Genomic DNA, 24891 nt, shown 5'->3' on the forward strand with positions numbered 1-24891 from the left:
ACCTGTGAGATGCTCCCTACAGGATGTCACCTGCAGGACGGTCCCTGTGAGGTGCTCCCTATTGGATGTCACCTGTGGGATGCTCTCTGTGGGACACCACCAGCCAGCCGGGAGGTTTGGGCTGGGCTGGCTGGTGTTGCCCTGGATGAGATGAGGGATGCTCTGACCCCCGTATTAGAGGCGTCCGCTCCTGCGGGTGGAGCGGGACCCTCAGCCCCAGGCAATGGGATCTATGGGACATCCCGCAGCCTGTCCCACCCACCCCATCCCCTCCTGCAGCATCTTCCATGTCCGATCCCCACCTCGCCTGCCTTGGAAGGGCAGAGCCGGGGAGACTCTGCGGGCACCCCAGCCCCTCCCCAGCCCCTCTGCCCCTCCAGAATTCCCCCCCGGATCCATGCCGGGACCTCTTCCATGTTGCAGACCCGGGGTGATGCACAGGCGAGCCGCCGTGCAATTTTCCTGTTTGCAAACAGCTTCCCGGCTGTTTAATCAGTAACTCGAGGGCTGAGCTCAGCTGAGGCTCCGGCTCAGAAGCAGCCTAATGGCTCAGCTTCCACTTTTTTTTTATTTATTTATTTTTTTTTTTATTTCACGTTTCACTCCCGAAGAGATGCGGTTTGGAGCGGCTCTTTGCAAAGCGGAATTTGTCCCGTGTGTCTGGCTGTGCTGGCTGGTTTTTGGAATCATAGAATCCCAGAATGGTTTGGGTGGGAAGGGACCTTAAAGGCCACCCAGTGCCACCCCCTGCCCTGGGCAGGGACACCTCCCACCAGCCCAGGTTGCTCCAAGCCCCGGCCAACCTGGCCTTGAACCCCTCCAGGGATGGGGCAGCCACAGCTTCTCTGGGCAACCTGGGCCAGGGGCTCACCCCCCTCACACCAAAGAATTTCTTCCCAATATCTCATCCCAATCTCCCCTCTTCCAGTGTAAAACCCTTCCCCCTCGTCCCATGGCTCCCCTCCCTGCTCCAGAGTCCCTCCCCAGCTTTCCTGGAGCCCCTTGAGGGACTGGCAGGGGCTGGAAGGTCTCCGCGGAGCCTTCTCTTCTCCAGGCTGAACCCCCCCAGCTCTCTCAGCCTGTCCTCCCAGCAGAGGGGCTCCAGCCCTCCCAACACCTCCAGGGCCTCCTGTGCTGAGGGCTCCAGCCCTTTTCGCTCACCCAGGCTCCGTGCAAAGCTCCCCGCTTTCCTGGGAAGCCAGAGACTTTGCTCTTAGAGGGTTAAGTGAGCTGAGTTTGCCTGGCCTCAGCCCAGGAGGTGAAGAAAGCAACCCAGAGCAAACCCTCTTCCGTGCCAGCCCTGCCCAGCTCGCCACCCAAAAGCCACATGAGGAGGGAAATTTTGGATCCATTCAGATGATCCAAGACCCACATACCCCCTATATTAGGACGAGAGGGAACGGGTTCAAGTTACGTCAGGGGAGGTTTAGATTGGATATTAGGAAACATTTTTTCACTGAAAGGGTTATTAAACATTGGAATAGGCTGCCCAGGGAGGTGGTGGATTCACCTTCCCTGGAGGTGTTTAAAAAAAGGGTAGATGGGGCACTTAGGGACATGGTTTAGAAGTGGCTCTTGTCAGGGTAGGTTAAAGGTTGGACTCGATGATCTTAAAGGTCCCTTCCAACCTCAGCCATTCTATGATTCTATGATTCTATTTCTCAGCAGAGGGAAAACTCAAGCCACATCCCCTCCGGCTCAAGTGACATTTTTGACGCTGGCTTCTGGGTTTTATCCCCTCTAAAAATAAAAGAGCGAATCAATATGAACCAGTATCACCCTTCCGGGTGAGAAGGAACGCGGCTTGCTCACCCCACTTTGCTTCTTACGGGGTTTTTGTAACGCTACTTGCTAAATTCAGCTCGGTTGGAGGTCACGTTGTTGAACCACAGCTGCAGTCGCAGGTACCCATGATGGGGAGCCACAGCCCGAGGCCTTCACCAGGGTTTCCTGGGGCGAGGAACTGGTGATTTCTGGGGACACAGAGGCATGGCTCTGGAGATGCTGGGGACACTGAGGTGTTGCTCTGGAGGTGATGGGGACACAGAGGTGTTGCTCTGGATGTGACAAGGACACAGAGGCATGGCTCTGGAGATGCTGGGGACACTGAGGTGTTGCTCTGGAGGTGACAAGGACACAGAAGTCTTGTTCTGGGGGAGATGTGGACACGGAGATGTTGCTCTGGAGGTGATGGGGACACCGAGGCATGGCTCTGGAGGCAATGGGGACATGAGGTATTGCTCTGGGGGTGCTGGGGACACAGAGGTGTTTTTCTGGAGGTGACAAAGACACTGAGGTATTGCTCTGGAGGTGACAAGGACACAGAGGTATTTCTCTGGAGGTGGCAAAGACACTGAGGTATTGCTCTGGAGGTGACAAGGACACAGAGGCATGGCTCTGGAGGTGATGGGGACACTGAGGCATGGCTCTGGAGGTGCTGGGGACACTGAGGTATTGTTATGGAGGTGACAAGTGCACAGAGGTGTTGCTCTGGAGGAGATGGGGACACTGAGGTATTGCTCTGGAGGCGCTGGGGGCACACAGATATTGTTATGGAGGTGACAAGGACACAGAGGCATGGCTCTGGAGGTGACAAAGACACTGAGGTGTTGCTCTGGAGGTGCTGGGGACACTGAGGTGTTGCTCTGGGGGAGATGTGGACACGGAAGTGTTGCTCCAGAGGTGATGGGGACACAGAGGTGTTGCTCCGGAGGTGACAAGGACATAAGGCTCTGCTTGGAGGAGCTGGGCTTGGGCCCCCAGCGGTACCCGGTGGCCATGCATGGCCGGGGGTGTACGACGGGTGGGATGGCACCCTCCATTTCCCTCTTTCTTTCTTTCTTTTCTCTCTCCATCCATCTCCAACCCTCCATCCCTTCCCTCCTTCCCTCCCCAACCGCCCCCCGGGGTGTCCCCACTGTCCCCATCCCACCCCTGCCTCCCCTGACCCCACCCCGCAGGGTGACCCCCCCTCCCCAGGGTCCCCACGGTGCCAGCGCCGTGTCTGTCCCGCAGGGAAGGGATGCTCAGCCCCTAGCACCCCAGGCGTGGTGAGGATGTCATCCATCCCCGAGGCGCTGGGTCGCCCCCGGAGCAGCTCCTCCCGCAGCCTGGCCGGGACCCTGGAGGCCACCCTGGGCATGGGGACGTTGGAGATGGACAAGGAGGAGATGCGCATCCTCAAGGTCTGCTTCTACAGCAACAGCTTCAACATGGGCAAGAACTTCAAGCTGGTGAAGTGCCCGGTGACGACGGAGATCCGGGTACGTGGGCAGGGGGGTGGATGGGGCAGGAGGGGAGGGGAGGCTGGTTTGTCCACCCGGCATCAGAGCCACCTCCCTTCCAGACACCCTTCCCCATGGCATGGTAGCCCCCAGAGCACCACGGCCGAGAAGCACCAAAACCTGGAGGACAGAGAGAAAATTTGGCCATCTCTGGTGGCCCAGGGGATGCTTGGAGAGGGCAAGGACTTGTTGGCCCTGTCACTAGTTGTCTCACTGAGGGTCGGCCCCAGTGAGTCGCTGCTGGTCTCCTGCATGGGCAGCAAAGAGGAGTTTCCAGGCCCTGGTTGATCTCGCCCTGGAGAAGACACTCCCGGGCACAGTGGAACAGGGAGCGATGGGAGGAGGCCAGAGGATTTGGGACGTGATGGTCCCTTGTGGGGCTGGGGCTCAGCCCGCGCTGCCGAGAGGAGACTGGGGACCGGCTGGGGCTGGGTCCCCACCTTTCCTCCATCCCCGCCGACCTGCACGGACACAGGTCCTCGGTGATGAGGGGGACAGTGACCTTCACAGCATTTCCCCATGGCCACGTCATGGCGTCACTGCCTGCTTGGGTGGCTCTGCCACCCCCAGACACCCTAGGGGTGCACCCAGCTCCGAGGCCAGCAGCACCTCTTGCTCTCCTGCCTGTACCACAAGCCAGGACCTGGGTCCTTCATCCCACCTTACTGGGATTTCTACACCCAACTTCTGCCCTTTGCTCATGGGGACATGGGGCTGGGAGGACAACAAAGGTGATATTGGTGCTTTTCCATCATGGACATGGTGGCTTTGGGCTGGAAATGTGCTCCTCACCCTTCCTACATGGAGTCTTGTGGCTTCCCAGCTGAGGGAAGATTTGTGGGCACTGGGGACCTGTGGGGCAGCGTTGGCTGTGCACATGGGTGATGTAGGGTAGGTGTCCACCATGAGAGATACACGCCCTGGGTGCGATGGGTGATGCTGTGCCTTCTCCTGGGGCAACTCCTTGGGGCAGGGCATTGCATTGAAGTCACAGGGAGGTGACCAAAGTACAGCTGATCTGCGGGTTGTTCTTCAACTGGGGAGACATGGAGGGGGACAGGGCTGTCCCACTCCTGCCCTCTCCAGGAGGAGGCCATGGCATGGCAGAAGGTTTCAGAGTGGGAGGGGACTCATCAGGCTGGGAAGGGGACGCCTGGGGAGGGGAAATGCAAGCGAAGCCGTGAGGTGGCAATGGTCTGGCTGTCCCCAACACAGGGATGGGAGCACAGCCAGCAGGACACAGGACCGGAGCAAGCCGGAGGTGGTCGCTCCTCACCAGGGAGAGCCCAGCCACCGGTCGTGTTAACAACTATCAGCTTTTAATTGGCTCTTTGGGTACCAGGGTGAGAGCAGAGGCCTGGCAGGGTCCTGGGGACTGCCTGCCTGCACTGCCCCACTTCTGGGCCAGGAGAAACAAGCTGCACCACAAGCTCACCAGCATCAACGATGCCTGCTGTGCTACCTGCTCCAAACGATGCTGTGCATGAGGTGTAGCTCAGCTGAGGCATAAGGAAGGATGGAAAAGATCCACCTGGGTTTTTATCCCCAATCAAAACACCTCTGGGAGGTTGGATGAGACATGTTCAGGCTGCAGGCTGTTGCAGAGCGAGCTGGAGGCATCTTTGGAGGCTTCACATGGAGACTGCTGGGGCCAGTGGCTGTGCTTGGTGCTGTGTTCTCGCTCCAGGGACATTTCTGTTATGGCTGTGCTGTATTTTCTCTTCACTTTCCTGCTACCTAAAGCTTATTTGGAGCCTGGCTGGGGATGCTCGGGTCTCAGCCCTGCTCCTTCCCACCCCAGGAGGTGATCAGGTCCATCCTGGTGAGCGGCCGCATCGGGCCCGACATCAAGTTGGCCGAGTGCTATGGTCTCCGCCTGAAGCACGTGAAGTCGGATGAGATCCACTGGCTGCACCCGGACCTGACGGTGGGTGAAGTGCAGGAGAAGTACGAGTGCCTGCACCTGGAGGCTGAGTGGAGGTAGGACCCGATGGTGGTGGTGTCCCTCACCGTGTCCCCAGACCCACCCAGGGCAGGGAGCCCTGTTAGAGGGAAAGCTCCTCCAGCCTGGTCGTCATTGAGGGGCTCTCTTCTTGCCAGGTACGATCTCCAAATCCGCTATCTGCCGGAGGATTTCATAGAGCGCTTCAAAGAGGACAGGACCACCTTGCTCTACTTCTACCAGCAGGTCAGAGGTGGCCCTGAGGGTCTCCTAGCCCCAGCCAGGTCTGCTCTCCAGCCACCCTGACCCACTCCCCAGCTCCAGGAGGGTGTTTCCTCCTCCCCAGCCCAAAAAAACATGATTCCCAAGAGCCCCAAGACCATTTACCTTCAAGCTGGGCTGCTGAACACCCCCAGCCCCTGTGCTCCCATCCCACTGCTGGATTTGTGGATCCATCCAGGACAGCCCCTGCCAACCCCTTCACCCCGCTCCTGCCCCCGCTGCATCCCAGTGGGGGACGTGGGAGGGCACGGACCCTGCGAGCATCCCCTGCCACCATCCCCTGCAAGCAGCCCCTGTGGGCACCCCATACGAACATCGCCTGTGAGCATCCCTGCAAACATCTCCTCTGAGCACCCCCTACGAGCATTCCCTGCAAGCATCCCCTGACAGCACCCCCTGCGAGCATCAAATATGAGCACCCCCTGCGAGCACCCCGCATGAGCAGCCCCTGCAAGCAGCCCCTGTGAGCATCACTGCAAACATCTGTGAGCACCCCCTCCCAGCATCTCCTGCCAACATCCCTGCGAGCATCTCATGCAAGCATCCGCTGTGAGCATCCCTACAAGAATCCCCTACCAGCACCCCCTGCGAGCACCCGCTGCGAGCATCCCCTGCAAGCATCTCATGCAAGCATCCCCTGTGAGCATCCCCTGCCAGACTCCCTGTGAGCATCCCCAGAGAGCATCCCGTGAGCATCCCTGCGAGCATCCCTGCAAGCATCCCTGCGAGCATCCCCTGCCAGCATCCCCTGTGAGCATCCCTGCAAGCATCCCCAGAGAGCATCCCCTGCAAGCACCCCCTGTGAGCATCCCCTGTGAGCAGCCCCTGTGAGCATCCCTGCAAGCATCCCCTGCGAGCATCCCCTGTGAGCATCCCTGCAAGCATCCCCAGAGAGCATCCCCTGTGAGCATCCCCTGCAAGCATCCCCTGTGAGCATCCCCTGTGAGCATCCCTGCAAGCATCCCTGCAAGCATCCCCTGCAAGCGTCCCCAGAGAGCATCCCCAGAGAGCATCCCCTGCAAGCATCCCCTGTGAGCATCCCCTGCAAGCATCCCCTGTCAGCATCCCCTGTGAGCATCCCCTGCAAGCATCCCCTGTGAGCATCCCCTGCGAGCATCCCCTGTGAGCATCCCCTGCAAGCATCCCCTGCCAGCATCCCCTGCCAGCATCCCTGCAAGCATCTCATGCAAGCACCTGCTACGAGCATCCTCAGCAAGCACCCCCTGTGAGCATCCCCTGCAAGCATCCCCTGCGAGCATCCCCAGAGAGCATCCCCTGTGAGCATCCCTGTGAGCATCCCCTGCAAGCATCCCCTGCGAGCATCCCCTGCAAGCATCCCCTGTGAGCATCCCCTGCGAGCATCCCCTGCGAGCATCCCCTACAAGCATCCCCTGCGAGCATCCCCTGCGAGCATCCCCTGCGAGCATCCCCTGTGAGCATCCCTGCAAGCATCCCCTGCAAGCATCCCCTGCGAGCATCCCCTGTAAGCATCCCCTGCAAGCATCCCCAGAGAGCATCCCCTGCAAGCATCCCCTGTGAGCATCCCCTGTGAGCATCCCCTGCAAGCATCCCCAGAGAGCATCCCCTGCGAGCATCCCCTGTGAGCATCCTTGTGACCATCCCCTGCGAGCATCCCCTGCGAGCATCCCCTGTGAGCATCCCCTGCAAGCATCCCCTGCCAGCATCCCCTGCCAGCATCCCCTGCCAGCATCCCTGCAAGCATCTCATGCAAGCACCTGCTACGAGCATCCTCAGCAAGCACCCCCTGTGAGCATCCCCTGCAAGCATCCCCTGCGAGCATCCCCAGAGAGCATCCCCTGTGAGCATCCCTGTGAGCATCCCCTGCAAGCATCCCCTGCAAGCATCCCCTGTAAGCATCCCCTGCAAGCATCCCCAGAGAGCATCCCCTGCGAGCATCCCCTGTGAGCATCCCCTGCCAGCATCCCCTGCGAGCATCCCCTGCAAGCATCCCCTGTGAGCATCCCCTGTGAGCATCCCTGCAAGCATCCCCAGAGAGCATCCCCTGCAAGCACCCCCTGTGAGCATCCCCTGCCAGCATCCCCTGCCAGCATCCCTGCAAGCATCTCATGCAAGCACCCGCTACGAGCATCCTCAGCAAGTACCCCCTGTGAGCATCCCCCGCAAGCATCCCCTGCCAGACTCCCTGCAAGCATCCCCAACAAGCATCCCCAGCGAGCATCCCCTGTGAGCATCCCTTGCCTGCATCCCATGCAAGCATCTCCTGCGAGCGTCCCATATGAGCATCCCCTGCCCACATCCCCTGCCAGAATCCCCCGTGAGCATCCCCCACCAGCATCCCCTCCAACTCCTGACCCTGGCGTCTCCTCGGCAGCTCCGGAGCGAGTACATGCAGAATTACGCCAGCAAGGTGAGCGAGGGCATGGCCCTGCAGCTGGGCTGCCTGGAGCTCAGGTACGTGCCTCCGCGCTCCTGGCCCCCCTGAGGGCTGGGGAGGACGGGGAGCGGGCTCTGGGGCCGGGGAGGGTTTTGCGGGAGAGTTTCCAGCTCTTTTTTTGCCCTGGTGGGGGGACACGGCGGGGGGACGCGAGCGCAGGGCGGCTGTCTGACGTCCCTCCCTTCTCGCAGGAGGTTTTATAAGGACATGCCTCAGAATGCGCTGGATAAGAAATCCAACTTCGAGTTCCTGGAGTGAGTAGGCAGAGCCCGTCCCGCCGGGAAAGACACCCTTACCCCTAAACCCCCCACCCCATCCATCCGGCCCCGTGGGGCAGGGGTGCTGTAGGTGGCCTTCCTCATCCTCCTGCACCTCCTCATCCTCCCGCACCTCCTCATCCCACTGCAGCTCCTCATCCTCCCTCATCCCCCCGCAGCTCCTCATTGTCCTCATCTTCCTGCAGCCCCTCATTGCTTTCATCCTCCCTCATCCCCCTCATCCTCCCGCAGCTCCTCATCTCCTCCACAGCTCCTCATCCTCTTAGAGTTCTTCATCCCTCCACAGCTCCTTATCACCCTCATCCCCCTCATCCTCCCACAGCTCCTCATCCTCCCTCATTCCCCCGCAGCTCCTCATTGGCCTCATCTTCCTGCAGCTCCTCATTGCCTTCATTCTCCCTCATCCCCCTCATCCTCCTGCAGCTCTTCATCTCCTCCACAGCTCCTCATCCTCCTACAGCCCCTCATCCCCCCACAGCTCCTCATCATCGCGCAGCTCCTCATCCTCCCACATCCCCCCAGAGCTCCTTATCACCCTCGCCCCCCTCATCCTCCCGCAGCTCTTCATCCCACTGCAACTCCTCATTCCCCCACAACTCCTCATTCTCCCACAGCTCTTCATCCCCCTGCAGCTCCTCATCCTCCTTCATCCCCCTCATCCCCCCCGCAGCTCCCGGTCCCCCCCGCAGCCACCAGCCCTGCCGATGGGCAGGGTGCGAGGAGAGGGAGACGGGAACCTTTCACCCTGCGCTGGGTGGGCGGCTTCTCCCCCAGGAGCACCCCCTTGCCCCCCAGCACCCACTTTGCCTGGTGCATTCCCCCCCCCGCCCCCGGCACCCTGCAGCTCCCCAGGGACCCCCCCCGCAGCCCCGGGGGGCCATTAACGTGGGCGGGGGTCTCTGCTCTGCAGGAAGGAGGTGGGCCTGGACCTCTTCTTCCCCAGCCAGATGCAGGAGAACCTGAAGGTGAGGACGGGTGCGGGGGGGTGCCCGGGCTGGGTGCCCTCCTGCGAGGTGTGTGAGCGCGCCCCACGGGTGCCCGCGCGCGGGCATGGAAGCGCGCACATCGATTTGCCCGGCTGCGCACGTGTGCGGTTGTGCTGGCTACCCGTGAAGGTGTGTCTGCGCCCGCAGCCGCCTACACGCGTGCATACACACGCGCGGGCGGGGGCCGGGGCGCGCGCACCGGTGGGTTTGCACGTACGTGTGCGTGCGCGGCCGCCCACGCTCGTGGAGCGTTGCGCACACTCGGGAAGGTGCGTCTGCCTCTGCCTGTGCGTTCAGACGGGGCCCTGCGTGCTCCCGTGTGTGTCGGCGCGCACCGTGGGGGGGGGGACTTGCGCGTGCAGGCACGTCCGCTCACACGCGTGACGGAACATTTGCGTGCCCGTGCCTACGACTGCATGCGTGCGCGTGCTTATGGGTGCAGGCGGGCGCATCTGCTCGCACGCGTGGTGACGCGTCCGTGTGCACACACACGTGTGTACCTGCGCGCGCGTGCGGCTGTGTGCGCAGGTTGGTTTGCACACGCGTGTGCGTGCCCGTCTGCCCGCCCTCACGTACCTGTGAGGGAGCACGCGCACACACAGAGGCGTGCTGGCGTGCACGCGCGTGTGGATACACAGGGGTGTGCGCACAGATGTAAGCGCGTATTTTGCAGGTCAGTGCACGCGCGTGTGTGTTCACGTGTGTGCACGTGCCCGTGTGCGTGCAGGTGTCTGTGTGCGTGTCCATGTGTGTGTATGTGTCCGTGTGTGTGCGTGTGTCCATGTGCGTGCACGTGTCTGTGTGTGCATGTGTCCGTGTGTGTGTCCTTGTGTGTGCATGTCTGTGTGTCTGTGTGCGTATCCGTGTGTGTGTCTGTGTGTGTGCGTGTGTCCATGTGTGTGTGTGTATCCATGTGTGTGTCCCCATGTGTGTGTGTCTGTCCATGTGTGTGTGTGTATGCATGTGTGTGTGTCCCCATGTGTGTGCGTGTCCGTGTGTGTGTCCGTGTGTGCATGTCCATGTGTGTGTGTCCATGTGTGCGTGTCTCTGTGTGCATGCGTGTGTCCGTGTGTGTACATGTGTGTGTGTGTTTGTGTATCTGTGTGTGTGCATGTGTCCATGTGTGTGCTCGTATCCGTGTGTGTCTGTGTATCCATGTGTGTGCATGTGTCCGTGTGTGTGTATCCATGTGTGTGCATGTCTGTGTGTCTGTGTGTGTATCCATGTGTGTGTGTGCGTCCATGTCTGTGTGTGTATATCCATGTGTGTGTCCCCATGTGTGTGCATGTATCTGTGTGTGTGCGTATCTGTGTGTGTGTCCATGTGTGCGTGTCTCTGTGTGCATGCGTGTGTCCGTGTGTGTACATGTGTGTGTGTGTTTGTGTATCTGTGTGTGTGCATGTGTCCATGTGTGTGCTCGTATCCGTGTGTGTCTGTGTATCCATGTGTGTCCATGTATCCATGTGTGTGCATGTGTCCGTGTGTGTGTGTCCATGTGTGTGCATGTCTGTGTGTCTGTGTGTGTATCCATGTGTGTGTGTGCGTCCATGTCTGTGTGTGTATCCATGTGTGTGTCCGTGTGTGTGCGTATCTGTTTGTGTGTCCGTGTGTGCGTGTCTCTGTGTGCATGCGTGTGTCTGTGTGTGTACATGTGTGTGTGTAGTTGTGTATCTGCGTGTGTGCATGTGTCCATGTGCGTCCGTGTATCCATGTGTGTGCATGTGTCTCTGTGTGTGTCCATGTGTGTGTGTGTATCCATGTGTGTGCGTGTATCCATGTGTGGGTGTCTGTGTGCGTGTGGGTGTCCGTGTGTGTTCATCCGTATGTGTGTGTGTGTATCTGCGTGTGTCCATGGGTGTGTGTCTCTGTGTGCATGCGTGTGTCCGTGTGTGTGCGGGTGTCCGTGTGCACGCCTGTGTCCGTGTGTCCGTCCCGGTGCAGCTCCCCCCCTGCCCGCCGCGTCCCCGCCGCCTGCCTGGCACGTGCCCGGGGTGGCGAGCAGCCGCTGTGCCCGCAGCCCAAGCAGTTCCGGAAGATGATCCAGCAGACCTTCCAGCAGTACGCGCTGCTGCGGGAGGAGGAGTGCATCCTCAAGTTCCTCCACACCCTCGCCACCTTCGCCAACATCGACCAGGAGAGCTACCGCTGCGAGCTCATCGTGAGTCCCCGGGCGGGCTGGGCTGGGGTGGGAATGGGATAGGGATGAGGATGGGGATGGAGATGGGATGAAGATGGGATGGAGATGGGGATGGGATGGGGATGGGGAAGGATGGGGATGGGATGGGCTGAGGTGGGATGGAATGGGGATGGAGATGGGGATGTATGGGGATGGAGACAGGGATAGATGGGGATGGGATGGGATGAGGATGGGATGGGGATGGAGATGGGGGTGGGATGGGAATGGGATGGACTGAGGTGGGATGGGGATGAGGATGTATGGGCATGGGATGAGGATGGGATGGGGATGGGATGGAGATGGGGATGGGATGGGGATGGAGATGGGGATGTATGGGGATGGGATGGGATGAGGATGGGATGGGGATGGAGATGGAGATGGGATGGGGATGGGATGGGGATGGGATGGAAATGGGGATGGGATGGACTGAGGTGGGATGGAATGGGGATGGAGACAGGGATGGATGGGGATGGGATGGGATGAGGATGGGATGGGGATGGAGATGGAGATGGAGATGGGATGGGGATGGGATGGGCTGAGGTGGGATGGAATGGGGATGGGGATGAGGATGTATGGGGATGGGATCGAGATGGAGATGGGGATGGATGGGGATGGGATGAGGATGGGATGGGGATGGGATGGAGATGGAGATGGGATGGGGATGGAGATGAGGATGGGATGGACTGAGGTGGGATGGAATGGGGATGGGGATGTATGGGGATGGGATGGGGATAGATAAGGATGGGATGGGGATAGATAAGGATGGGATGGGGACAGGAATGGGATGTGATGGGGATAGGGATGGAATAGGGTGGGGTTGGGATGGGATGGGATGGGATGGGGATTGGATGTGAAGAGATGGGGATGGGGTGGGATGGGATGAGATGGGACACTCAAGCTGTTAATTAGCCCCGCACGGCGGGGCCGCGAGCTGCCACCCAAAGCATCCCCTGGCAGTGTCGGGGCAGCGCAGAGCGGGATGCTCGCAGGCGGCAGCGTGGACAAAGCCACCCTGCCGTGGCTGCTGCCTGCCTTGGCCCCCGGGCTCGCAGGGGAGCTCGGCCACCCTGCGCTCAGGGGAGACCCCGCGGGGAGTTTCCGAGGCTTGGGAATCGCTCGCTGTGATTTCCAAGGGGGATTTCCGAGGGGGAGCTGAGCATCTCTCCTCTCCCCGCAGCGTGGGGTTGCCCTGGGGGGGGGGCCTTTTTGGAGGATGCCGAGTGCTGAGAGGGGCCGGGGGGACAGCGGGGGCTCTGGGGACCTTCCACGCCCAGGGGTCCGAGCCCGGTGGGGGGCGAGCCGGTGTCTGAAGCTTGCTGAAGCCCTTTGGGGTGAGAAGGCAGCAAACCAGGAGCGCTGGGCACCCCTTTGGGGCCACCCACACTGGGCTCCTTGCCTTCTACCACCCGCCACCCCCTCTCCAAACCGTCCCCTCTCTGAGGTGACTTTCCCAGGGTGTCACAACAGGTTGGAGGGGGGGGAGACCTGGCTCTGGGGGTACATTCCCCCCCTTCCAAATTCACATCCTCCTTCTGCTGCCCTCCCCAACCCCCCAGCAAGGGTGGAACATCACGGTGGACCTGGTCATCGGACCCAAGGGCATCCGGCAGATGACGAGCAAGGAGGCCAAGGTATGGCGGGAGGTGGCGGGGGGCGGTTTTTGGGTGCTGGGATGGGGAGTGGGGGGGGTGGCTGCTCTTAAATTGGTGATTAAAGGCGACGCCGGGGCTCTGCCTCCCTCCCCAGCCCACGTGCTTGGCCGAATTCAAGCACATCAAGTCCATCAAGTGCTCCAGCGTGGAGGAAGGCCGGGCTGTGCTGCAGCTGGGGCTCAGCGGCACCCCCCAGGTGAGGAGGCGCTGGGGGGGGGGATCAGGGGTGCTGGGGGTGCGGGGGGTGGGGGGGGTGGGTGTGGCATGAGGGATGCCGTGGGGTGCCATCGCATCCCTGTGGGTTAGGCAGGACTCGGTGGATGGCCACCGAGAGACCTCCTGCCTCCAGTCCTGGCCAAAGGAAGACTGTCCTCCAAAGAAAAGCACCTCCAAGCTGTCCTGGGGGTGTCCCGTCCCCCCCCCAAAACGTCCATCCCTGCCTGGGGCTGGTTTGGGGCTGGGAATGTTGACGGGGATGTCTTGGGATGCTGGGAAGGATGATGGAGAATCTGGGATCCACGGCAGAGCAGGGAGGTGGTCACCGCGCTACGCCAGGGCGGAGAGGAGCGGGGGGACCCCCATCCCAGCATCTCCCCCCCCCCCCCCGGCTCTGGGCTCACCCGTTCCCCCATCCCTGCCGTCTCTCCCAGTCCCTGGCTATCAAGACGGCTTCTCTGGCCGAGGCGGAGAACATGGCCGACCTCATCGATGGCTACTGCCGGCTGCAAGGGCACTTGGAAACCTCCCTCATCGTCTTCCCCAGGAGAGGTGAGCACCCTGGGGGGGGGGCACCGACCCCGGCAGGGTCCCCATTCGTACCCCCCCCGAGCCCTTCTCCGCTCTCTCCATGGCCACGGCATCACCCGTGGCTTGGGAGTGACCCCAGCTGAGACCCACCAAACTCACTGCACGTGTGGTCGAGCCATTGCTAGGGGGGGAGCGGGGTTGGGGGGGAAGTTGCCGGGGTCCATCAGGCTCCGAGGGGGGCGTCTGGGAAATGACCGTCTGCCCTCCTCTCCGCAGAGCGGGAGAAGAGGATCAGCCTGCCGCAGATCCCGGCCCCGTGAGTAGCGCCAGGCCCCAGAGCGGGGCTGGGACCCCCCATCCCGCGCCCCCCCATCCTGGTCCCTGACCCCCACCTCCTCCCACCCCACAGGCACCTGGAGGAGAGACAGTCCACCCTGTCCGACAGCGTGAGCGTGGGTGAGTTTTGGGCTCTTCTCCTCCCTCCCCACCAGCCCCGGGGGGGTGCAGGAGGGGCTGTGGGACATGGGGGCGCGGGGATTCGGTGGGGTTTGGTGGGGGTGGACCCCCCCCCCCCCCGCCAGCCCTTCGCCTGGGGGTCGAGACGCAGCCGAGCATCCCGAGGGAGGGCCAGGCTGGCATCCCGCACGCTCCTGATGGCCACAGGGCTGCAAGAACCACCCCCCTGCAAGACCCCCCCCCCCGCAAGAACCCCCCACGCAAGAACCCCCCCTGCAAGACACCCCCCCCCGCAAGAACGCCCCCCCCGAGCTGCCCGAAACCCTGCCTGCAACCTCCTTCTTGCCCTAGATTCCGATATTTATGCTGAAATCCCCGACGAGTCTTCACGACCGAGGTCTGGAGGTAGGTGCCACCCCCCTTGGGTGCCCCACTTGCCCATCTCCCAGCCCCCCAGCCAAACCCTCCCGCCTCCTCCTGCCCCCCACCCCCCCCCAACGCCGCCAACCAATTTCCCCACCCCGTCCTCCCAAAGCTGGGAATGAAGTTTTGCCTGCGCTTCCCACCTTACCCCCACCCCAGAAGGAGCTGGGATGACCCCATATGCCATGGGGCAGGACCCGTGGGTCCTTGCCGTGGGGGGTGACGGTGAGGGTTGGTACCCAGGGATGGCCAACGTCTCCTTCTTCGGATGGAGGCTCTGCCCGTGGGTGGGCAGGGGTGCAGGCAGCTTCTCGCCCGCTGGCACTGCCACCTCTGCCCTGTCCCTAAAGTCCAGCACTACGGGATCTCCCGGGAGGACGTCATGTTGGGTAGGATCCTGGGAGAAGGCTTCTTCGGAGAGGTCTACGAAGGGATCTACACCACCCCGGTGAGCGTCCTGCCCTCCCCCTGCCCTGCCTGCCTCCCCCGCCGCCGGGGGGAGCGGGGCAAAGCAGCCCCCACCCCTCCTGCTCCTTGCAGAAAGGGGAGCGGGTCAACGTGGCGGTGAAGACCTGCAAGAAGGACTGCAGCCCGGAGAACAAGGACAAGTTCCTGAGCGAAGCGGGTATGTCGTGGGGTCCTGCTGCCTTTTGGGGGGGGACACAGCCTGCTCAGGGTCCCCCCTCAGGGCTCACATAGCGGGGCAGAGGACAGATTGGGGGGGGGGGCTGGCGGTGCCTGCAGCACTGCAATGGAGGGGTGTTAGGGGCAGGGTGGCAGAACCCTGCGCTGGCATCTGCTGGTCCCTGCTTGGGGACAAATCGCCGTTGCAACGCAGGACGGAGCAGGAGGAGGGAGGTGACCCGTGCCCTCGCCCCTGTGACATGGCTGTTCTCCAAAATACCTGGTTTATGGGAGGGGTGGCTACCGGAGGGGGGGGGGGACGGGCAAAGAAAGGCTGCTGGATCCTTGCATGATCCACCACCTGGATGTAGATCCCTGGGGAGCTGGAAACCGGGAGCCCCGAGCCCTCTGGGGACATTCTAGGGTATCGCTGGCAATTCCTGCCGCTCTGTCCGTGGCTCCATGGCAGAGACCTGTCCCCACATCCCAGGTTTGGGGTCCTGGAGAGGGGACATCCCCCCCCCATTGCAGGGTGTCTGATGCGGTGTCTCCCCGCAGTGCTGATGAAGAAGCTGGACCACCCCCATATCGTGAAGCTCATCGGCATCGCAGAAGAGGAGCCCACCTGGATCATCATGGAGCTCTACCCCTACGGAGAGGTGAGCGGGGTCCCACCACTGGAGCCCGTCCCGTCCCCCTGCCACCCTTCCTGCCCCCTGCCCGGTCCCCCCGGTCCCTGAGCCCCCCTCGCTCGTCCCGTTGCAGCTGGGGCAATACCTGGAGCAGAACAAGCCCTGCCTCGCCGTGCCCACCCTCATCCTCTACGCGCTGCAGATCAGCAAAGCCCTGGCCTACCTGGAGGCCATCAACTGCGTGCACAGGTAGGACAAGGAGGGAAAAGGAGCCGGGGAGGATGCCGGGAGAGGCAGGGGACAGCAGGGACTGTGGGGGGCAGGCAGGTGGGGAGCAGGAGCGGGCAGAGGCAGACAGCATCCTTTGCTGCAGACCCTTTTTGCAGACGGGCGAGCTGCTGTGAGCTCTCCTTCTCCATCCCTTCTCCTTCCCTTCTCTTTCCCTTCTCCATCCCTTCTCCGTCCCTTCTCCATCCCCTCTTCCCACCCAAGGATCTCTCTCTTTGCTGGCTGTGAGCTCTCCTTCTCCATCCCTTCTCCATCCCTTCTCCTTCCCTTCTCCTTCCCTTCTCCATCCCTTCTCCTTTGCTTCTCCATCCCTTCTCCATCTCCTCTCCATCTCCTTTCCCCAGCCAAGGGCGTCTGTCCTTAGTGGGTGCGAGCTCTCCTTCTCCATCTCTTCTCCATCCCTTCTCCCCAGCCAAGGGTCTCTGTCCTTGCAGGGATATTGCCGTGAGGAACATCCTGGTGGCCTCCCCAGAGTGTGTGAAGCTGGGCGACTTCGGGCTCTCCAGGTACATCGAGGACGAGGAGTACTATAAAGGTAAGGGCTGTGTGATGGGGTTGGGGCTCGCTCCAACCCTGGGAGGGCAGAGACCATGGTGAGACCTGCTCTGCCCGTGCTGGGGCTGCTCCATGCCCCTGGCACTGAGCACGGCCACCATCTGTCTCTCCCACCAGCGTCTGTCACCCGTCTCCCCATCAAGTGGATGTCACCCGAGTCCATCAACTTCCGTCGCTTCACAACGGCCAGTGACGTCTGGATGTTTGGTGGGTGGTGGGATGGGGACGGAGCGAGGTCCTTGGCATCATGTGCTTCCCGTGGCATTGTCTGGATGCACAGGGACAAATCCTGCTCTGGAGCAGGGGGTCATCCCAGCCTTGCCCTTGGGGAAAGGGCTCCAGGGACAGAGCTTCCTCCAATTCAACCATCATTAGGTGCTTCCTCCTCCTCCAGTGAACTCAAGATGGCTGGGGGGATGAGTTAAACTCTACCTCCTCCAGATATCCTCCCAGCTGGCCATCCCCATGTCCTCTGGGCCTCATCTGTCCATCTGTCCTTCCCTAGCATCCCTATGGCCAGCAGTGACCAGGAGGTGGGCTCCTTGCAGCTCCCTGGGAGATCAGGCAACCCTTTCCTTGGCATTTTTCACCCAGGGACCAGAAAGGCCGAGCAGCCAAGTGACCTGGTGTAATGCCACAAAGAGTGACAATGTCACCAGGTTCCCCGAAACCCAAGTGAGGGGCTGGTTCTCTGGCTGTAGCATCAGTTGAGGTTGCTCATGTTGCTCCAACAGCCGTGTGCATGTGGGAGATCCTGAGCTACGGCAAGCAGCCCTTCTTCTGGCTGGAGAACAAGGACGTGATCGGGGTGCTGGAGAGGGGTGACCGCCTGCCCAAGCCTGACCTCTGCCCGCCCGTCCTCTACACCCTCATGACGCGCTGCTGGGACTACGACCCCAACGAAAGGCCCAAGTTCAAGGACTTGGTTTGCAGCTTGAGGTGAGCAGGGAGGTGGGGGGGACCAATGAAGAGGTAAGGCGTCCGTGGTTTGATGGAGGGGTGGGGGAAGGAGAAAAATGAAGCCATGCAAGATTTTGAGTCTGGAGTTTTCTGGCCAAGTACGAACTCCAAGGGCCACTTGAGACCATTTGAGACCATCTGAGACAACTTGCTCCCCGGGGGCGTGGTGGTGGTCCCTGGGCTGAAATGGAAATGCTTTGCTTCCTGGGGAGAGTCCTGACCCCACGTCTTATGGAGACCAGCCATGGTGATGCTGGTGTGGTTGGCCATGACCAAGCTATGTCCTCCCCGTCCTTTCCCTTTGCTCTTCCCATCCCTCCTTTTTCCCCTCATGTTTTCCATGGACCATCCAGCTCAAGCTTCCCCACGTTCTGGGCTGTGGGAGATGTGCCAACGCTCCCTCCTGGGGCTGTCACCCTCCATGGCGAGACACTGGCCCAGGTTGCCCAGAGAGGTGGTGGAGGCCCCATCCCTGGAGACATTCAAGGCCAGGCTTGATGAGGCTCTGAGCAACCTGATCTAGTTGAAGATGTTCCTGCTCACTGCAGGGGGGTTGGATGAGATGGCCTTTGGGGGTCTCTTCTAACCCAACACATTCTGTGATTCTGTGATCTCTCCCTGCAGTGACATTTACCTGATGGAGAAGGAGCTGGCCAAGGAGCAGGAGAGGAACAACCGCCACCGGCCTCCCAAAATCATGGAGCCGCCATCCTTCCAGGAGCCACCTCCAAAGGTGAGGAGAAGGCAGTGGAGGCAGATTCATCTCCCCACCTCGACCTGCTGATGGGTGCCACAGAAGTGGGACCTCCCTGATCTTGCACCCACCGTGCGTTTCTCTCTCCTCTGCTCCCCGCAGCCCAGCAGACCCAGGTACAAGCCACCACCCCAGAGCAACCTCCTGGCTCCCAAGCTGCAGTTCCAGGTAAGGTTGCATGGCCGCAGCATCCTGCAGGGACATGAACAAAGGGGTTTGACGCCGGAAAACCCTGCCTGGAACTCAAGTCCTCAGGGGCTTGTGGCTTTTGGGGCTCCGAGATGCCCCACGCCGCCACTGAGTGGCCTCCAGCTGCCTTGCCAGCAGGACACCGCGCCACTCGGGGGCTCAGCCATGCCTTGCCCTGCCCGCCCTGTGTTTTTTCCATCCCTGGGAGCTGGCAGGGAGGTGTTAGCCGCAGGGAAGGGCAGTTTGGGCGCTCGGCTGGGAGGAGCGGAGGTTTGGAGAGGAGGTTTGCTGCTCTCCGGCAGGACCTGGGCTGAGTGCGGCTGCCCGGGAGCACAGGTCAACCCCTCTGCAGGGACCGGTGCCGGTCCCTGCAGCATCAAGGTGAAACCCTCAAGAGCAACAATTTTGGGTGCTCTTCTGGGGCTGGGCAGGGGTTCAAGCAGCAGCGCAGGAGGTCTCAACCCTGCGCTCAAGGCGAGGAAGAGCTGAGCAGGGAGGAAGATCCTGATCCTGCCGCGTGAATGGGCGTGAGGGCACCTTGGTGCGAAAGCCGCTCTCCCCCGCGTTGTCTGCTCTGTCCGTCCGTCCGTCCGTCTGTCCGTCCGCACTAACCGCCCCCCCCATGGCTTTGTTTTGTGCCCGTGCCGCCCCGCTGCTTGCTCCCCCCCCCCCCCGCCCACCCCCTCTGCAGGTGCCGGAGGGTCTGTGTGCCAGCTCGCCCACGCTCACCAGCCCCATCGAGTACCAGTCTCCGGCCAACTCCCTGCACACCCCGCCGCTCAACCGCCACAACGTCTTCAAGCGCCACAGCATGAGGGTAAGAGAGGGATTTCCCCCTAATCCCGCAGCATCCAGAGGACATCCCGCTCCCCGGTGGCCTCGTCCCGGGGCTCGGTGGCAGGGATGCTCTCGCTGCACCACACTGCGCTCTGTTGCTGCCATCGCCGCTGCTTCCAGCTCAATGTTGCTCCCGACCCGGCAGCGGGAGGAGACAAATCCTGTCACCCCGTGGATGCTCTTTGTGGGCTGGAGGGACGGAGCCTGTGAAGGGCTCCAGGGTGTCTCCAGCCCCCCACCATGTTGCGCGCACATCCCGGTGGAGGCATGTTGGTGGACGTCCCCAGAAATGGGCAGGGGATGGGTGGCTGCCGCTTCTCAGGGCTTTGGGTCCATTCATCATGCTCGGCGTTGTCACCTGTGATGCCAGCGGTGGTTTGCAGGCTGCGCTCAGTTATTCCAGCCCCAAAATCAGAGCTGGGTGGTGGGACACATGCCGTGATGCTCTGCCTGGCGTGCCGAGACAGCCCTGGTGCCGAGCATGGACACGCCATGGCACAATGAGCTTCTCCCCATGGTGGCCCGTGCATGCTGCCCATGGAAGATCCTGGGATGCGGTGGTGGGAGATGTGGGACCAGCTGGTGTTTTCCTCTCCCTGCTGGAAACCCAAGTGCTCCCCAAATTCAGTGTGGGGGTTTGTGGCTGTTGGGGTCTGGTGCATGGCTTGCATGCGCCCAGCGGGGCTCTGCGTCCCGTGCTGAAATCAGGGGGGGCTCTGGCTCCCGAGCCCCCCAGTCACCACCATCTCTGCACACCAGGAGGAAGATTTCCTCCGTCCCAGCAGCAGGGAGGAGGCGCAGAAGCTCTGGGAGATGGAGAGGCTCAAGATGCGGCAGGTCCTGGACAAGCAGCAGAAGCAGATGGTGGAGGACTACCAGTGGCTGCGGCAGGAGGAGAAGGCCCTGGTGAGTGGCCTCCAGCCCTTGCACCCTCAGGAAAGTGGCGGAACAGCCACAGAGTCATTGAGTTTGATCTTCCTGGCTGGAAAAGACAGTTTTCCTTGGAGGAACGGTCCTTCCAGCAGCCAATCTTCTCGCACCCCTTTATTTCCCGCAGCCGTAAAGGTCTCACGGAGCTGCTTCATTTCAAAAGGAATATTTGGAAACTTGGGCAAATTTTAAATACTTGCGATAGCGTCTTAATAAGCTTTTATAACGCTTTTGAAATAAGGGCTGGAGAGAGCTAATGTGTGACTAATCCATCAGCAAGCGCTGAGACAGGCTTGGGAGGAGACAGAAAATCATTTTATTTGATAGACTCACGCAGCCCAGCTCCCCTCGCCCCCGGGACTGTCGGATGCCGAGCGGCTGCAAACAGCTGCTTGAATTAAGCTTCATTTTTTTTTTTTTTTTTTTTTTTGGAGCAGCAGTTTGCGGGTTCTGGTACCCCGGGAGCAGGCAGGGAGCAGATAAGGGGGATGGGATGGGATGGAGATGGGACCAACATGAAGCACCTTCCCCTCCCACATTCCCGGCCCCTGCAGAGATGCGGTCCTGTGATATGTTTCACGAGTCTCCCAGAAATCGGGAAAATCCCTTCTTTTTTTTTTTTCTTTCTTTTTTCCTTTTTTCCATGCCTCTCACAAAGTTTCTCCCCCTTTACAGGACCCGACGGTGTTTATGAACAACAATGCTCCTCCGGTGAGTGGTGCTGGCCCCGCAGAGACCGGGTCGGGGTGTAGTTGGGTGCAGGGGGGTCCTTCTCCTGGGGGTATCTGGATTTGCTTTGGCATGGGTGGGTCATAAATATTTATATATGTGCCTTTCGCTTTGGGAAAATTAATCTGCAACCGTTAACGGGGTGAAACACTGGTGGTCCGGAGCTCCCCACCAGAAGCCCTGGGCGGGGATGACGATGCCTCCTCCCTCTTTGCTGCCTCCAGCCGGGACTTTGCGCCTCTCATTTGCTGTTTCTTCCCTCCGCAGCTGCTCCCGGAGAAGGAGACGGATTACAGTGAGTGCCCAGAGCTGCCCGGGGTGGGGGGCTGCCCCTGACCCCCACCCAGCAGCCCCCACTTCGGGGCTGCAGGCGGGGAGCCCCGTGCTGAGCTGCAAGGAGCCGTGGGGACGTATCCCTCCCGGCTTTGGGATCCTCCATGAAAACATTCCTGGATCATGGGGAGCAGCTTTGCCGGCCCAAGGATGGGTGGGGGAGGGGGGGTGTGTCTGCCCGTCCCGGTTATGGGGGTCCGAGGGGGTCTGACCCTGTGGGGAGGTGGCACAGCTGGGGTGGGTCAGGGTGCCCAGACACAGTGGGGCACGCTTCTCCATGCTGGTGTGGGACGTGGCATGGGTTCCTGGGGTCTTGCAACGTGCCCGTGTGTCCGGGGGAACAGCCGGAGTGACTCTCCTTCTTTCCCTCACTGACGGCGTAGCGGAGTTCACAGGGCCCCCGCAGAAGCCTCCCAGGTTTGGGGCACAGGTAAGACCTCCCTGAATGGGGCCACCATGGTCCCAGTCCTCTTCCTGCGCCTCCATCATCCCTCTGCATCTGCAGGATGGGACGTTTTTGTCTCTCCCAGGCCCCAGAGGGGTCAGACAACCCCAGCAGCACCGGGCTTGCAGGTGGGAGGTGGATGGGTCTGGCCAGGGCTCCCCACAGCTGTTGGTCTTTCCCTCCTTGCCCTCTCGGTCCATCCGATCCCATTGTGTCCCCATTCCCTGGCAGTCCATCCATCCGGCCCCCACCGCCAACCTGGACCGCACGGATGACACCGTGTACAGCAACGTCATGGACCTGGTGCGGGCTGTGCTGCAGTTGAAGAACGAGATCAGCCTCCTGCCCCCAGAAGAGTACATCATCGTGGTGAAGGTAGGGACGGCAGGGAGGGGGCAACACCAGGGGAATGGGAGGGAGTGGGGAATGAGTCTGCTGAGCAGCTCCCACCAAGCACCCCCCTGAGGAAGGCCTTGCACATCTAGGAGGGAGCATTTCCAACCTTCCCACCTCTTTCTTTTGATCCTTGGGTCAATGCTGAGAGAGTTTCAAACATGTCCTACTCCTCCATTGGGTCCTTGGGTCAATGGTGGGAGCATTTCCAGCATGCCCTGCTCCTCCACTGGGTCCTTGGGTCAATGATGAGAGAGTTCCCAACATGTCCTACTCTTCCGTTGGGTCCTTGGGTCAATGGTGAAAGCAATTCCAGCCCTACTCCTCCATGCAGTCCTTGGGTCAATAATGGGAGAGTCTCCCCTCTCCCGAATGGGATCCTTGACTCAGTGACACAGACTATTCCCGTGTCCCACTTCCATGTGCCCGTGCCTGGAGTCATCCTAACCCTGCCTCCCTCCCCGCAGAACGTGGGCCTTTCCCTGCGGAAGCTGATCGGCAGCGTCGACGAGATCCTGCCCATCCTGCCCGCCACCTCCCGCACTGAGGTAGGACCCGGGGGGAAGGAGGGGGGCCTGGTGTGGGGTCGGATGCTGGTGACACACCTGTCTGTAACCCCTGTGTGTCATGGTCAGATCGAGGGGACCCAGAAGCTGCTCAACAAGGACTTGGCCGACCTCATCAACAAGATGCGCCTGGCACAGCAGAACGCTGTCACCTCGCTGAGCGAGGAGTGCAAGCGGCAGATGCTGACGGCCTCCCACACCCTGGCCGTGGATGCCAAGAACCTCCTGGATGCCGTGGACCAAGCCAAGGTCCAGGCCAATCTAGTGAAGCTGTGCTTGGAGTGAAGGCAGGGGTGGAGGAGAGGGAAGGAGAAGGGGTGGGGAAGGAGAGGAGGAGAGGGACCGCCACGCTCCGGTCGGCGGAGATGGGAGGAGAGCATTGCGGAGGAGCTGGCTTTTGTGTGTCTCCCATGGCCTCGCCGTCCTGCCCTCCCTGTCCCCCCTCCTCCTGCAGCCGCTTCTGTCTTTAGCATCGTCTTGTTGGTCTTCTGAAGAAGGGAGGCATCTGGTGATTCGTCCCTGGAAAGGGCTGGGGGGGACCTGGCTGTCTCCGAGGGCAGCTGAAGATCCCTCTGGCTCGGCAGCTCCCCAGCTTCCCGCAGGTCCGTGTGTCCGTCCCTCGGCCCCTCCGAGGACAGACGGCCACGGGCGGCATGTCGCGAAGGGGACCTGGACCCCGCTCCTCGCCGCCGGGAGCCAGGGGTTCGTGGCGGCTGGGGGAGCTGGCATCCCAGGGGTCCCCAGGGGCCATCGGAGCGGTGGCCGGACGGACTGTTTGCATTTCTTTGTACATTGTATAGAAGAGTTTATTTAACGATGGGAGGCGGGTCCGCATGCCGCGGTGGAGCCGGTTCCGGCGCCCGTGGTCAGAACATGCCCAGGTCCAAGCCTGCAGAGCACGGGGAGGGATGGGACCCCCCGGACCGCAGCCTTCGGTGACACAAACCAGGAGAACGGTGCCTCTTCCAGCTGAGTTTTCTCCGAGCTGCTCTGTGTAAGTGACAACGGCAAACCACGTCTCTGTTCGGTTTGTGCTTTGAGTTGGGAACCGTACGGTTCGGGCTTTTCCCCAGCATCTTCCCACAGCGCTGTTCATTCTGGCTGAGATAAACCGTGCACAAAGCCCTGCTGTGCCTGTGCCTGCCTGTCACCCTCCCCTACGCTGGGGACAAGTCCCCTGGTCACCAGCACCTCCTTGGAAAGAGGTTGCTCCGCTCAGACCTGAGCCGTCTCACCAGCGTGGGGAAGCACCATCCTGGTGGCAGCATCCCCCCGGGAGCTGCTGGGGTGAACCTGGGTCTGGTGCATCCACGTCCTCCTTGGAGCCCCATTTCCCTCCCGTTGAGCCCACAATCCCTACGAGGCTCCTGGACTCCCCCTGCTCCCACCCCAAGGTTTGCTAGTGAGGGTATCTACGGACTTTGGCTTTTCGAAGAGCATCAGGGTCCGTGGCGGAGGCTGCTGGGAGGTGGTTCACGCGGGATGGCAGGGCCATGAAGATGGGCTCCCCCCCGCCAAAAGAAGGATGCTTGCGGGGTTCTGGTGACATGTTGGTGGGGTCACCCCAGAGCTTGCACCCTGGTGGCCTCATCACCCAGAGAGGGGTGGTGGGTGCTGGCTGCGGCTGGCGAGAAGGGTTAACGTGGGAAGGGGAACGAGTTCCCCCTCTGTCTCATGGCGGGGGGGGGGTCTGCTGAAGGCGTCCTATGGGCTGGCAGCGACCAGGGCAATGGGCATCCCATCCTGTCCACCCCTCCGTCACCCCAGGGTGACGCAGACCCAGCCAAGCCAGAAGTTATCCTCAGAGGAGAGCGCTCGTGCACTCTCCAGCCCTGAAGCCCGTGCGTAAGCGGGTTCGGGGGTGACACACACGTGAACCCACACACGCATCCAGCCACGCCTGGGCTCCCTCCCACATCGCGTTTCTCAGCCCTGTGTGCGCACGCTTGGACCAGCACCGAAGGCTGCGTGAGTGGCTGCAACCCCCTCGGGATGGGCACATCCCTCCGTGGCA

General features: G+C 61.3%; 1 protein-coding gene across 8 annotated transcripts in view; it reads left to right on the forward strand.

Moving 5' to 3' along the window:
- The window catches only part of PTK2B (protein tyrosine kinase 2 beta), a 37437-nt gene extending 13447 nt beyond the window's left edge, over positions 1 to 23990 (forward strand). For 2 of the 8 annotated variants that reach the window (XM_054196586.1, XM_054196587.1), the window contains exons 2-31: positions 3016 to 3263; positions 5086 to 5264; positions 5385 to 5472; positions 7862 to 7941; positions 8116 to 8178; positions 9113 to 9167; positions 11206 to 11346; positions 12921 to 12995; positions 13081 to 13212; positions 13667 to 13784; positions 14040 to 14079; positions 14173 to 14219; positions 14571 to 14624; positions 14993 to 15090; positions 15183 to 15267; positions 15825 to 15925; positions 16032 to 16147; positions 16621 to 16721; positions 16859 to 16948; positions 17476 to 17680; positions 18326 to 18434; positions 18558 to 18623; positions 19336 to 19461; positions 20241 to 20387; positions 21087 to 21122; positions 21408 to 21435; positions 21848 to 21903; positions 22150 to 22293; positions 22779 to 22859; positions 22947 to 23990. In XM_054196586.1, coding sequence (XP_054052561.1) covers positions 3057 to 3263; positions 5086 to 5264; positions 5385 to 5472; positions 7862 to 7941; positions 8116 to 8178; positions 9113 to 9167; positions 11206 to 11346; positions 12921 to 12995; positions 13081 to 13212; positions 13667 to 13784; positions 14040 to 14079; positions 14173 to 14219; positions 14571 to 14624; positions 14993 to 15090; positions 15183 to 15267; positions 15825 to 15925; positions 16032 to 16147; positions 16621 to 16721; positions 16859 to 16948; positions 17476 to 17680; positions 18326 to 18434; positions 18558 to 18623; positions 19336 to 19461; positions 20241 to 20387; positions 21087 to 21122; positions 21408 to 21435; positions 21848 to 21903; positions 22150 to 22293; positions 22779 to 22859; positions 22947 to 23162 — 3084 coding nt within the window. In that variant the 5' untranslated portion in view covers positions 3016 to 3056 and the 3' untranslated portion in view covers positions 23163 to 23990. The remainder of the gene's footprint in view (positions 1 to 3015; positions 3264 to 5085; positions 5265 to 5384; positions 5473 to 7861; positions 7942 to 8115; positions 8179 to 9112; positions 9168 to 11205; positions 11347 to 12920; positions 12996 to 13080; positions 13213 to 13666; positions 13785 to 14039; positions 14080 to 14172; positions 14220 to 14570; positions 14625 to 14992; positions 15091 to 15182; positions 15268 to 15824; positions 15926 to 16031; positions 16148 to 16620; positions 16722 to 16858; positions 16949 to 17475; positions 17681 to 18325; positions 18435 to 18557; positions 18624 to 19335; positions 19462 to 20240; positions 20388 to 21086; positions 21123 to 21407; positions 21436 to 21847; positions 21904 to 22149; positions 22294 to 22778; positions 22860 to 22946) is intronic. The other 6 variants (XM_054196588.1, XM_054196589.1, XM_054196592.1 and 3 more) reach the window with 6 other exon arrangements.
- Positions 23991 to 24891: the final 901 nt, after the last annotated feature.

Source organism: Rissa tridactyla, chromosome 3 (genome assembly GCF_028500815.1).
Source record: "Rissa tridactyla isolate bRisTri1 chromosome 3, bRisTri1.patW.cur.20221130, whole genome shotgun sequence".
Taxonomy (NCBI): Eukaryota; Metazoa; Chordata; class Aves; order Charadriiformes; family Laridae; genus Rissa; species Rissa tridactyla.